Consider the following 10,365-nt stretch of genomic DNA (forward strand, 5'->3'; position numbering starts at 1 on the left):
AGTCAATAAGCCACCGGTTATATCAGTTGCTCAAGTAAGACTAGCAGGAAAAGCGGGCGCAGTGGTTGTGGACGGGGAGGGGGGGCGGTAGGGTAAGAGAGTACAGAAAAGAAGAATATATGAAGAGACCTGCAAGGTGGGCGGGGGAGGGGGGAAGAGATGGGAAGAGGAGAAGGAGGCAGAAAAATACAGTGGAAAAAGGAGGGAGGGGGTGGGGAGGACCCATTCTGTCGGTAAAAACAGCTAGCGGGAAGTTCTCCCGGGCAAGCTTCAGCGCAATGAATGGGAGTCTGCGTGGGCTGCCTTCATTCCAATGAGGCTAGCATAGGAGACCCCTCTTGCCAGATAGTATACCTTCTTTCTTTCTTCTATAAAGAAGCAGGTAAAAGTAGGAGACGGTCCTTTTTGATCACGAGTAGACTACTTTCCTCCTCCCCTTCCCCAGTCCCTCCCTGCCCCTCTCTCCCACACAAACAAACACACTCTCCCACACATACTTTCACTCTCTCTCGTACAGACACACTCTCTCTGTTTGTCTCTCTCGCGCGCACGCGCGCACATACACGATAAAAAGGCAGACTAGGTATATAGCCCTCCCTATCCCACGACCTCGGGGCGGGTTTCTCTAGATATGCTATACAGTTCCATTGACTGACTCTCTCTCTCTCTCTCTCTCTCTCTCTCTCTCACACACACACACACACAGACAAAAGGACTCACCATCTGACTGCCGCCAACAAATCGGCCCCCCACCGCAGTGATACTTAATATTTCTCTTTTGACCGCCCGCCCCCCCCCAAGCCTGCCTATTTCCCCTTCTAAACGCCGTTCAGTTATGCATGTAATTTATTCCACTGCCACAGGCGTTGGGTCTCGGAGCTGGCTTTGCTTTTTCTGGTGGCGGAGGAAGAGGAGGAGGAGGGGGGAAAGAAGGGGAGGGAGGAGGAAAGATTACAACAGATCTCTATTTAAGCGTGTCAGCTCTTCTGCTGGACTCAATTACAGTGAGAAGGAAAATGTGACCAGCTGGTTACTCTGCTTTCTGCTGGAGAAGCAAGGAAGGCTTCCAAAAGAAAAGGGGGAGGGGGAGGGAGAAATGGAAAGGCACACTTTCCAGTGAAACTTATCAAAGCCTTCTATGACAAATAAGAGTAAAGATGGCCTTGCAGTTAAGAGATTGGCAGAGGTCCTTCTTTTCAAGGTTAAGTTGCAAAAAAAGAGGGGGGGCGAATAGGAAGGTTGTATACATCATGCTTACGCTCATCATGGGAGGGGGCCGAGGGCAGCCAAACTGACAACGTGCCACAGACTCCGAGAGACCCAGAGAGGGGAAGGGGGCGAATCGCCACCATAGGAACAAGGGAGCTGGAATCCAGCGGTGACAGAATACAGTCACACATACACAATCACACACACACAAACACATACTTAGAAGTTTCCTGGCACAGAGAGCCTCCATCAAACCTCCCCATCATCACAGGGCATGAAATACAGGCTTGCAGTACTTTTCAAAAGGACAACCAAGTCTCCCCCTTCGCTTTCCCCCTGCTTCGCAAGCCCTTGCTCCGCTTCAGGTGCAATGTTCTCCAGAAGCCACGAGTTCCTTCGGTGTCTCTCCAAAGGCTTCCTTGGGTGACAGTAGGAATGGCTGGGTCGGTTTTGGGGGGTTTTTACTGGGTTTTTTTTACTTTCTCTCCAAGACGTCCCAGAGGAAATTTTAAGGCAGGGTGAAGAAAAGAACAATGTCACGGGGGAAATTGTGGCTTGTAAACTTTATTGTAACTCCTTTCTTCCGCCGCTTCCAGCTTCGACAATAGAACAAAGTGAAGAGAGAACAACAAAATATAGCATTAGTATCCCCGCCCTCCCCATAAAGTAATTCACGGATACAGTATACATTCTCTTTTTTTTTCCACAGTAAACCTAAGGGGGAAGAAAGAAACCCAAAAAAAACCCAGGGAGAGGGGAAATACTTTTTTTTTACAACTTCTTCCACGGTGTGCATGCTAACTAAAAGGAAAAGGGGAGGGGGGACCTCTCTATTTAATTTTTATTTAATTTTTTCTCCTTTTTTTTAAAGATACACTTAAAAAGACAAACGCAGAAACAAAGCCAAAAACGGGACCCAAAAATAGGAAGGGGGGAAATGAACCACAGGAAAAAAAGAGACGACTACAGCATAAATAGGCAGTTTCATGTTGTCGGGTGTGTGTTTTCAGAGCTACCTCCTGAAGAGTTTAACCACAACAAGAGAGGAGAGAGAGAGGGAGGGAGGAGGGAGGAGGGGGGAGGGAGGGAGAAGAGATGAGAGATGTTGATTTAAAAGTGCACTATGTATCATTTTCACATAATTTCTATATATATTTATATTTATATATATATAATATGAGTGGGCAGGACGGAGCGAAAGAGAGGGGAAAGTTAAAAAAAAGAAAGAAAGGCAGAGAAGAAAGTAAGTCTTCCCAAAGTGCAGTATATCATTTGTACATCGTTTCCACAGCACTGAGAAGTGTGTGTCTCCTAATGAGGGAGCGAAGGAAGGATGGGGAGGCGGGCAGAGAGAGAGAGAGAGAGAGGAAGAGAGAGAGACGGGGGTGAAGGGAAGGAAATCCTTTTCACAGTCATGGTTAACAGAAGCTATTGCATTACACTATTACTAATTCTTAACTGGCAAGAAAACGCAAAAAAGAGCAACAAGGCTAAAAAGACTCCAAGAATCTGTCTTCTTTTTCTTTTTTCTTTTTTTAAATATAGATATAGTTCATTGTGGGTATCAAAGGACAACCAGGAGAAGAGGACGCTCACAGCTATATTGTTTTACAGCAATAAAAGGGGAGTTTCCCCCCCTCCTCCCCTAAGCAGTGTTGAGATTCCCCCCACCCCAGCCCACCCCAGCCCACCCCGACCACCTCTCACATTAGCTGGCATTAATGGAAGGAGGAAAGGTTGGGGCTTTTCCTTTATTTCTTTCTCTTTTTTTTCCTGGGGCTTGCCTGTCCACTCTTCCAGCTCCTACTTCTTGTCCCCCGTCTGTGCTTCTCCGGCCTCCTCCGCGTCCTGCGCCCGTTCCATTTTCTGTTTCTCCAGCTCCTCCTGTTCGCATTTGCTGCTGGGGAACTTATCCTTGTTGTTCTCCTTTTTCCACTTCATCCTCCTGTTCTGAAACCAGATCTTCACCTGCCTCTCGGTTAGTCCCAGAGCGTGCGACACCTCGATCCTCCGCTTGCGGGTCAGGTAAGGATTAAAAAGGAATTCCTTCTCCAGCTCCAGGGTCTGGTAGCGGCTGTACGTCTGCCTGCCTCTCCTCCGTCCGGCGGCTGCTGGGGTGTTGCGAGAGGGAGGTGGGAGGGGGAGAGAGACACAGAGAGAGAAGGAGAGAGGGAGAGAAAAAAGGGAGGTTGAGAGAAGACACATAAAACTGCTTTGGGGGCAGAGAGAGCAGGAGAGAGGAGGGATGCATACACACACACACACTCACACAAAAAGGCAGGGAGGAACTGCCCTTCTCTAACGTTGCAAGGGGGAGGGTGATTATCCGGGGAAGGGTGGAGGGAGACATTGAGGACCACAAATGCGCTCTAGCCGCCCCCCCCCCGCTCTTGCAATACCAGCCTGCTTTCTTGAAAGGAAATATTGCTCCCAACACTCCCCCCTCTCTCCCCCTAACCGGGTCATTTTCTGGCGAACACCCACCCCCCACCCGCGCGCCCCTGAGCAGCATCTTAGTTTACTTGCAAGAACCCTCTTTTGCCAGTTCCTTTATACAGAGAGGGTGTGTGTGTGTGTGTGTGTGTGTGTGTGTGTGTGTGTGTGTGTAAATGCCACCACCGTCTCCTACACCCCACCAGCTCTCCAGAGGGTTAAAAGATAACAACTAAGGGCCCGGGAGGGAGGGAGGAAAGGAAGGAGGGAGGAGGTGAAGGAGAGACACAAAAAGGGGGTCTCGGAGGTTGTAAAAGTACCATAAACTTTAGGGAAGGCTTCTCACACACTGAAATAAAGAGGGGGGGGAGAGAGAAGTCCAGTTCTCCCCATTCAGGAGAAAAAGGCTCCCCTTTCAGGGTAATTAAGCGATAAAGCAATTGAGAGGTGCAAAAGTTTACGCTCATAAAACAGTAAAAAGTAACCGAGGGTTGGGGGCGAGGGGAGGGGAGTTGGAGAGGGAGGAAGATCGTGGAAGAGGTGGGCAAAAAAGGAGGGCTAACTAGTTTTATGGGTTCAGAAAATGCCTCGGCCGTGGCTGGGCGGCGGCGGCGGGCCCTTTCTAGGATGCCTCCTCACCTTGCGGTCTCATCCACGGGAAGAGCTGCGTGGGAGACGGGCTCTGCTCCGAGTTGTCCGCCTCTTCTCCCAGGCCGGCGGAGGCGAGCTTGCAGTCGGGATACTGCACCAGGTCGGACTCCTGAGCGCTGAAGATGCTTTGTCTCTGCAACGGGTCATAGCCGTAGAAGTTGCTGGGGTCCCCGTGGCACGCTACGGCGCAGGGATTCTGTTGGTAAGGGGAGCTGGAGAGAGACGATGCTCCGTGGTAGAACTCCTGGATCTGGGTGGGGTGCTGGAAAGTGCCCCCGGTGCTCGGCCCGTACACCACCGTCGGTCTCCCTCCGAGCTCCTGGGCGAAGCCACAGTCGTAGAAGTTGGGGCGCAAGGAGTCCCCGGTTTTGTACTTGGAGAAGAGGGAGTTGACGAAATAGGAGCTCATTGTCATATAAATAGCTTGTTTTAAATAGGTAAAGAGGCAGGTAACAAGGTGAGGGTCTATCAAAAAGCCACAGGATATTTAGCCACGGAATCAGATGGAAGCGATGAGATGCTAACCCACGAGTCTTTGTGGTTTCCAGGGATACATACAGATATACATAGATTAAAAGAAAGGAAGAAGGGGGGGAAAAATCCCGAGGATTGAATCAAAACTCTTTGCCACAGTACATGGTATCGGATTCCCCTTTTTTATTGTTGTTGCTCTTGTTGTTGTTGTTGATGTTGTTGTTGTTGTGATTGTAATTATTATTATTATTATTCCTTTCTCTCTTTCTCTCTCTCGCTCTGTCTTTCTCTCTCGCTCTTCTCCTTTTTCTTCTTTCCCCCCTCCTTCTTCTTCAGCCCCCCCTAAAAAAAAAATCGGCACTTAAAAAGAGTTCTCGCTTTACATTTCCAAGGAGAGGTGCCAGTTCATAAACAGTTTTCCGTGATTTACTTCGGAGCAAATGAGTTTGTTCATATTTCCCAGTGTCTTTTCTGGATCATTTGCATCTATTACGGAACCGTCATCCTATTGGTTTCCACGTACTCCACACGGACTCTGAACAGCCTGCGAGCAGAAAGGAGAGTGAGACAGAGGAGGAAAGAGAGAGAGAGAGCGAGCGAGGGGGAGAGAGAGAGAGAGAGAGAGAGAGAGGGCGCGCGCAAGAGAGAGCGAGAGAGCGAGGGAGCGAGGGGGGTGGGGTGGGGTAAATATAGAGATTAAATATGCTAAACTATCTACGTTAATGAGATATCTCTCGCCTCACGACAAATCATCTACCTAAGCCCACCCAAAAGATTGATATTTGGGGAGGGTTGGAAAATTAAAGAGAGGCTTCGCTCCCATCGTTAATTTCCATTTTTTAAATTTTTTTTTATTTTATTTTAACGAGGCAGTTTTAGCCTTTGGAAAATGTCAGGGTTGCTTTGGAAAACTGTAAAAAGAGGCCGGATTTAATTGCTACCCGTTTTTTTCTAAAAGCCTCCTATAAATGTAATTGGTATTTTAATACCAAGTTATCAAATCGTACGGCGTCCTGTAGCCTCAACATATTTTAAAACAAACGAGGTAGTCAGATTTAACATTTTAATGATCAATTTCCTTATTATTGATAAAGGTTTAACTATCAGCACGAAAAGAAAGAAATGGCCCATTTGTTTAAAAAAAAAAAACTCCCCCAGAAAAAGAGGGGGCCGTAAACTGTTTAACAAACTATAAAGCGCAATAAAATAAAATAAAAAACAAAAACAAAACAACAACTAAATAAATAAATAAAAACGCGCACACCCGGAGATGTTCTTGCTGGTTATATCGCACTACATAAAAAGCTGTTAAAGGGTTTTTACGAGTTCTTTCCCCTACTGCTATAAAAACCCAGGCTTCGATTGGCGCCTAAACTCCATTATCGCAAGATGTTGGGGTGTCAATACTGAATTAAAATGATTATAGTTTTTCATATATAACATTGACTTTTCGGCTCTCTCTACTATTCCCCCCCCCGCCTCTACCCTCCTGTTCTCCCTCCTCCTCCTCCTCCCTCCCTCCCTTCCTTTCCTTCCACATAGGAGAAGATGCGATGTTGCGTCTCTTATCACCTCCAAAACGCCACATTTATGGGCATTCATAATAGCCCATTCTCAGCACCGTCACCCCACCTCCCACCCCCAGAAAACTTAGAACACCAGGTGCTTTTAACACTGGGAAGAGGTTGTGCGTTGAGAGGTGTGTGGGGTGAGGTTGAACAGGGGGTGGAATATGGGGGGGGGAGTGTATTTCTGTTTTATACTGACGTTTGTTAAAGTTGCTTTCAGCTTTTAACATGCTAACTCGACAATTTCTCTCGATATAAGCACACAGGGGGTAAATTCTAGGAACCCTTTAACGTAGTCAGCAACTATTATGAAGACGTTTCCTCACATCATAAGACATCGGAGCTTCCTCTCGGACCCCCACCTCCGAAAAACCTCTGTCCTAACCATCACCGCCTCTCCAAATAGAAGCATCCCCATAAGCTTCCTCCTTTCCCCCCTCCCGCCACCCCACATGAAGTTCATTTCTATAACACATTTAAGCTGAGATACCCCAATTCTTGGGGTGTTCGAACCTCTCTCCTCTTGCCCTGGGTCCATCTAAATTCTTCCTCCCGCCCACTACCCACGCCATCATCCCAGCAGCCCTATATTGTTTACACCTCAAAGGCGAAAACAGGCACATCTCAGCCCCCCAGAACACCCCCAATAAAGATTCCCGAAACCTAATAGAATCCCTTTAAACTTTAAAAGGTTTGATGTTGAAAACAATATTTAAAGGTGTACCATTCGAAAGAGGTAACTCCGACTATGGTCCTGTATCTAAATTGAGGAAGAAAGAAAGAAAGAAAGAAAGAAAGGGCATTTAAAGCTTATCCAGGCTTATTTGTTTTAAAGTAAAATCTATTTTGCTTTATTTCGTAAAAGAGGAATTTGATCCAAACCTACAATCCCACGCAATTGGAGCGTTAACTGCTTGAGATGCCTTAAATGCAGGCTTTTCTTTATCTCTCTTTTTTAAAGGGATTTTTTTTTTATATTCTCTTTTACTACCCACTAAGCATAACAAATGAGTTTTTAAAGAAAGTTTGATTATAACAACCCATAAATTCACGAAGTAATAGAACAAAATAAGAGCGGGATCTTCCTCCCTTTCCACTATTGTGAACGATTTAATGTTTGAGTTCCTAGGCAAGCCTACTCAGAAGTCAGCACCACTGAGTGCAATGGGGTTTACTCTCAGGTAAGCGCATACGGGATCCCATAGCACAATCCTGTGCATGTTTGCTCAGGAGTAAACCCCACTGTGTCCAGTGGGGATTATTCCCTAGTGAGTGGAGACGGCTGCCCAAAAGTTTCAAACATGTCTCTAAGAAGATTTCGGGAAGAGCGGGTTGATTTCTCCCATCACCATTGCCTGAAGATGAAAACAGTAGGATTTAATGGCATCTTAACAAAAAACTAGCCTCCTTCGTGATAGACAAGTGTGGCATCTTCGTGTATGACTAGTAACCTGTAAATGCATAACTACCAACATGTGAAAAGTCTAGCTATTAGAATTCTCTCTTCTCTCTCTCTCTCTCTCTCTCTCTCTCTCTCTCTCTCTCTCTCTCTCTCCTCTCTCTCTCTCTCTCTCTCTCTCTGTGTGTGTGTGTGTACACACACATAGATACGCATACGCGTATCAAGACGAGAGAGGGATTGGCGAGCCTAGTGCTAAATTGTCTTGGAAGTTAACGCTTTTACCAAGCGCAGTAGAGTTTAGTGCATGATGTCCAACAAAGCGCCGCCAATGGATCTTGAAGCAGTCTCTTGCATTATATCACCGGCATACTGTACGAGGGACCTCTGATGAAAGGAAAATGTTTTTATTATGGTGGGGGAGAAAACCACAAGAGAAAGTGGGAACATAATTTACAAATACCCAGCGGAGGGAAGATTTATTAGCAAACCTTCCCCCAAAATACATCACTTCGTAAACTGTAACTTCTCATTACTTTATAGCTCCATGAGTTGGTGTTTGTTGTTTGCTTGTTTTTAAAAGTGGCTTCCTATTAATTTGCACAAAACTACTTATGGCTAAAGGATTGCAGCTTTTATACAGCGAGGATTTGCTGGAATTCGCCTTTGAGGTGGAATGGGTGATTTGCAAGGGAGGGGTGGCATTTCATTTTCTTGTTCTCCCCCCCCCCGCACCTTTTGGATTTGTACTGTTGTAAAATTAGGCTCTGAGCCCTTTAACAAAACTGTGTATCGAATGTCACCAGTCTCCTGCATTCTTCTTCAAAATACGTCTACAAAAGCTGTAAACTTTCGTTAGAAAGCCTTTATTAAAATGGTTCCGTTCCTAATATTCCGTTTTCTGGTCATGTTATTTCTGTCTAACAAATGAAGTGTTTTATATCCAATAATTCCCCCTTGCATTTTCATCTGAGGCTTTTGGGGAGTGGGGGCAGCGAAACAGATCTGAAAGTATTTTGGGTATTTTTTTAGCGAATAATTTTATGGTGTTTGTGCTCTTAGACCAAGAAAATATTTATAAAGGGTCACGTGAAAGGGTAAATTCATCTCTGTTTTCGGTTCATTTTAAGCACACACCTCTTCTTATTTATATATTTACAAACATACACATACATAGGAATATGTGTGGTCAGGGTTCACAAAATGTCTGGGTGAGCGCATTAAGAAAACAACTGATTGAATAATCCTATAAGGTTTTGGGGGATACTTGCGATTGTCTGAATTGTCTTCGCCATATAATGTACTACAGAGGTTCCCATCAAAGTATAATGGGGTCCTTGTGGAATGAATGGACATTTCCTGCCCTCTCCCAAAATTTGTGATCCATCTGCTTTCTTTCTTGCAAAATACATTTTTTGTTTTGTTTTGGAAACTGTAATATAAGCACCATAACCTTTTAACGGCCCTAAAACAGTGGAGGAGCAAAACAACACCCTCTAAGGTTATATTTATGTGCTCTTAAACGTTTGCTTGCTTCCTTGACCACACACTCACATAGCCTCTTCAGGCCAGGATCCGGTCACCCAGCGCACACATACGGCGTGAAATGGACATGAATGGGAACTGTGCTGGAGCTGTTCCGTAGATCACCAGTCCCTCTTCATTGCAAAGGGGCTTGCGCAGGAGATCTTCCTGCTGCATTCGTGCAGCAAGCTTTTAAAATCTTTGTGGATGTCTCTCTTCCAATGGACTGAACATATAAGAACCATGAACATATAAGAACCTTCTCGAGAAGAAACCTCAAAATCGCCATAATTAACCCTATATTTTATGCTGGAGGATTTATTCACAAAGGTTTTGAGCAGCAATTCCGTTTATTGTTCCTAATGAAATCAAGGTGTTGCGGACTCGAGAGGGAAAGAAATCCAATAAGCTGCTGGCTCGGTGATTTCTAAAAGTGGAGTAACAGCGCCATCTAACGACCATTCCAAGTAAAGCGCTGTTAGAAACGTACAAGCCAATAATAAGGGAAGGTGGGAGATGAAGATTTGGTGTGTGCGCGCGCGTGCTTTTATGGATCTCTTTTTTCTTTTTCTGTCTCTCCCCCTTTGTGTGCGTTTTAAAGTCTTGTTGCACACGATAAATCATTTCTAAAATCATAAGATCCCGTGTTTATTTGTGATTGCGAAGAATAACTCCACCCCACCCAACCCTACCTCAAGCTTTGCTGTAGATACTTCCCAGCCGGTCGTTTTCAGAGCAATAAAAGACAGGGGCTGGGATTTTGCTTTTGGGAAGGGGGAAAAAAATCCACCATTGTTTCAAAACCCGAGACTAAACAATTGAAGTATTCTGCTCTGGATGGGGGAAAGCTCGGGTTGTAAATAGATTAAAAAGAGTGGAGAAAGGCTTTCTAAACCTAGACGTCTCGCCAGAACTTTGGGGTGTGTGTGTATATATATGATGGTGTGTGTTTGTATGTGTTTGTTGTGAGTTTATGATCCAGGATGCTGGCAGCTTGGAAGTGATAAGAAGCGCCACACAAAGGGCGAAGCGATCCAGAACGCTGGATTTTCACAGAATTCACCAGAGGGGGATAAATTACGTAGACTTTTCTTTCTTTCTTTCTTT

At 45.5% G+C, this 10,365-nt stretch overlaps 2 protein-coding genes across 3 annotated transcripts in view; both read right to left on the minus strand.

Moving 5' to 3' along the window:
- The window catches only part of HOXB3 (homeobox B3), a 105,115-nt gene extending 94,750 nt beyond the window's left edge, over nucleotides 1–10,365 (minus strand). Inside the window, exon 1 of the mRNA XM_083583328.1 lies at nucleotides 10,346–10,365. The gene's annotated coding sequence lies outside the window, so the exon portion shown is untranslated. The remainder of the gene's footprint in view (nucleotides 1–10,345) is intronic.
- On the minus strand, nucleotides 1,758–5,348 carry HOXB8 (homeobox B8). 2 transcript variants are annotated; one of them, XM_083581582.1, is made up of 3 exons: nucleotides 4,282–5,348; nucleotides 2,917–3,320; nucleotides 1,758–1,805 (listed from the first exon to the last, which is right to left on the minus strand). In XM_083581582.1, exons 1-2 carry the CDS (start codon nucleotides 4,706–4,708, stop codon nucleotides 3,013–3,015), a joined length of 735 nt encoding a protein of 244 aa, XP_083437708.1. In that variant the 5' UTR covers nucleotides 4,709–5,348; the 3' UTR covers nucleotides 1,758–1,805; nucleotides 2,917–3,012. The 2 variants fall into 2 exon arrangements, with proteins under 2 accessions (XP_083437708.1, XP_083437709.1); XM_083581583.1 differs by having other exon boundaries at nucleotides 2,917–3,317; nucleotides 4,282–5,347.

The sequence above is a fragment of the Podarcis filfolensis genome (genome assembly GCF_964270895.1).
Source record: "Podarcis filfolensis genome assembly, chromosome: 13".
NCBI classification, from domain to species: Eukaryota; Metazoa; Chordata; class Lepidosauria; order Squamata; family Lacertidae; genus Podarcis; species Podarcis filfolensis.

Coding starts and splice junctions, on each gene's coding strand:
- HOXB8 (XM_083581582.1), bottom strand. CDS start 4,708: ATGACAATGAGCTCCTATTTCGTCAACTCCCTCTTCTCCAAGTACAAA. Junction 3,321..4,281: donor CCCGTGGATGAGACCGCAAG/GTGAGGAGGCAT, acceptor GCAACACCCCAG/CAGCCGCCGGACGGAGGAGA.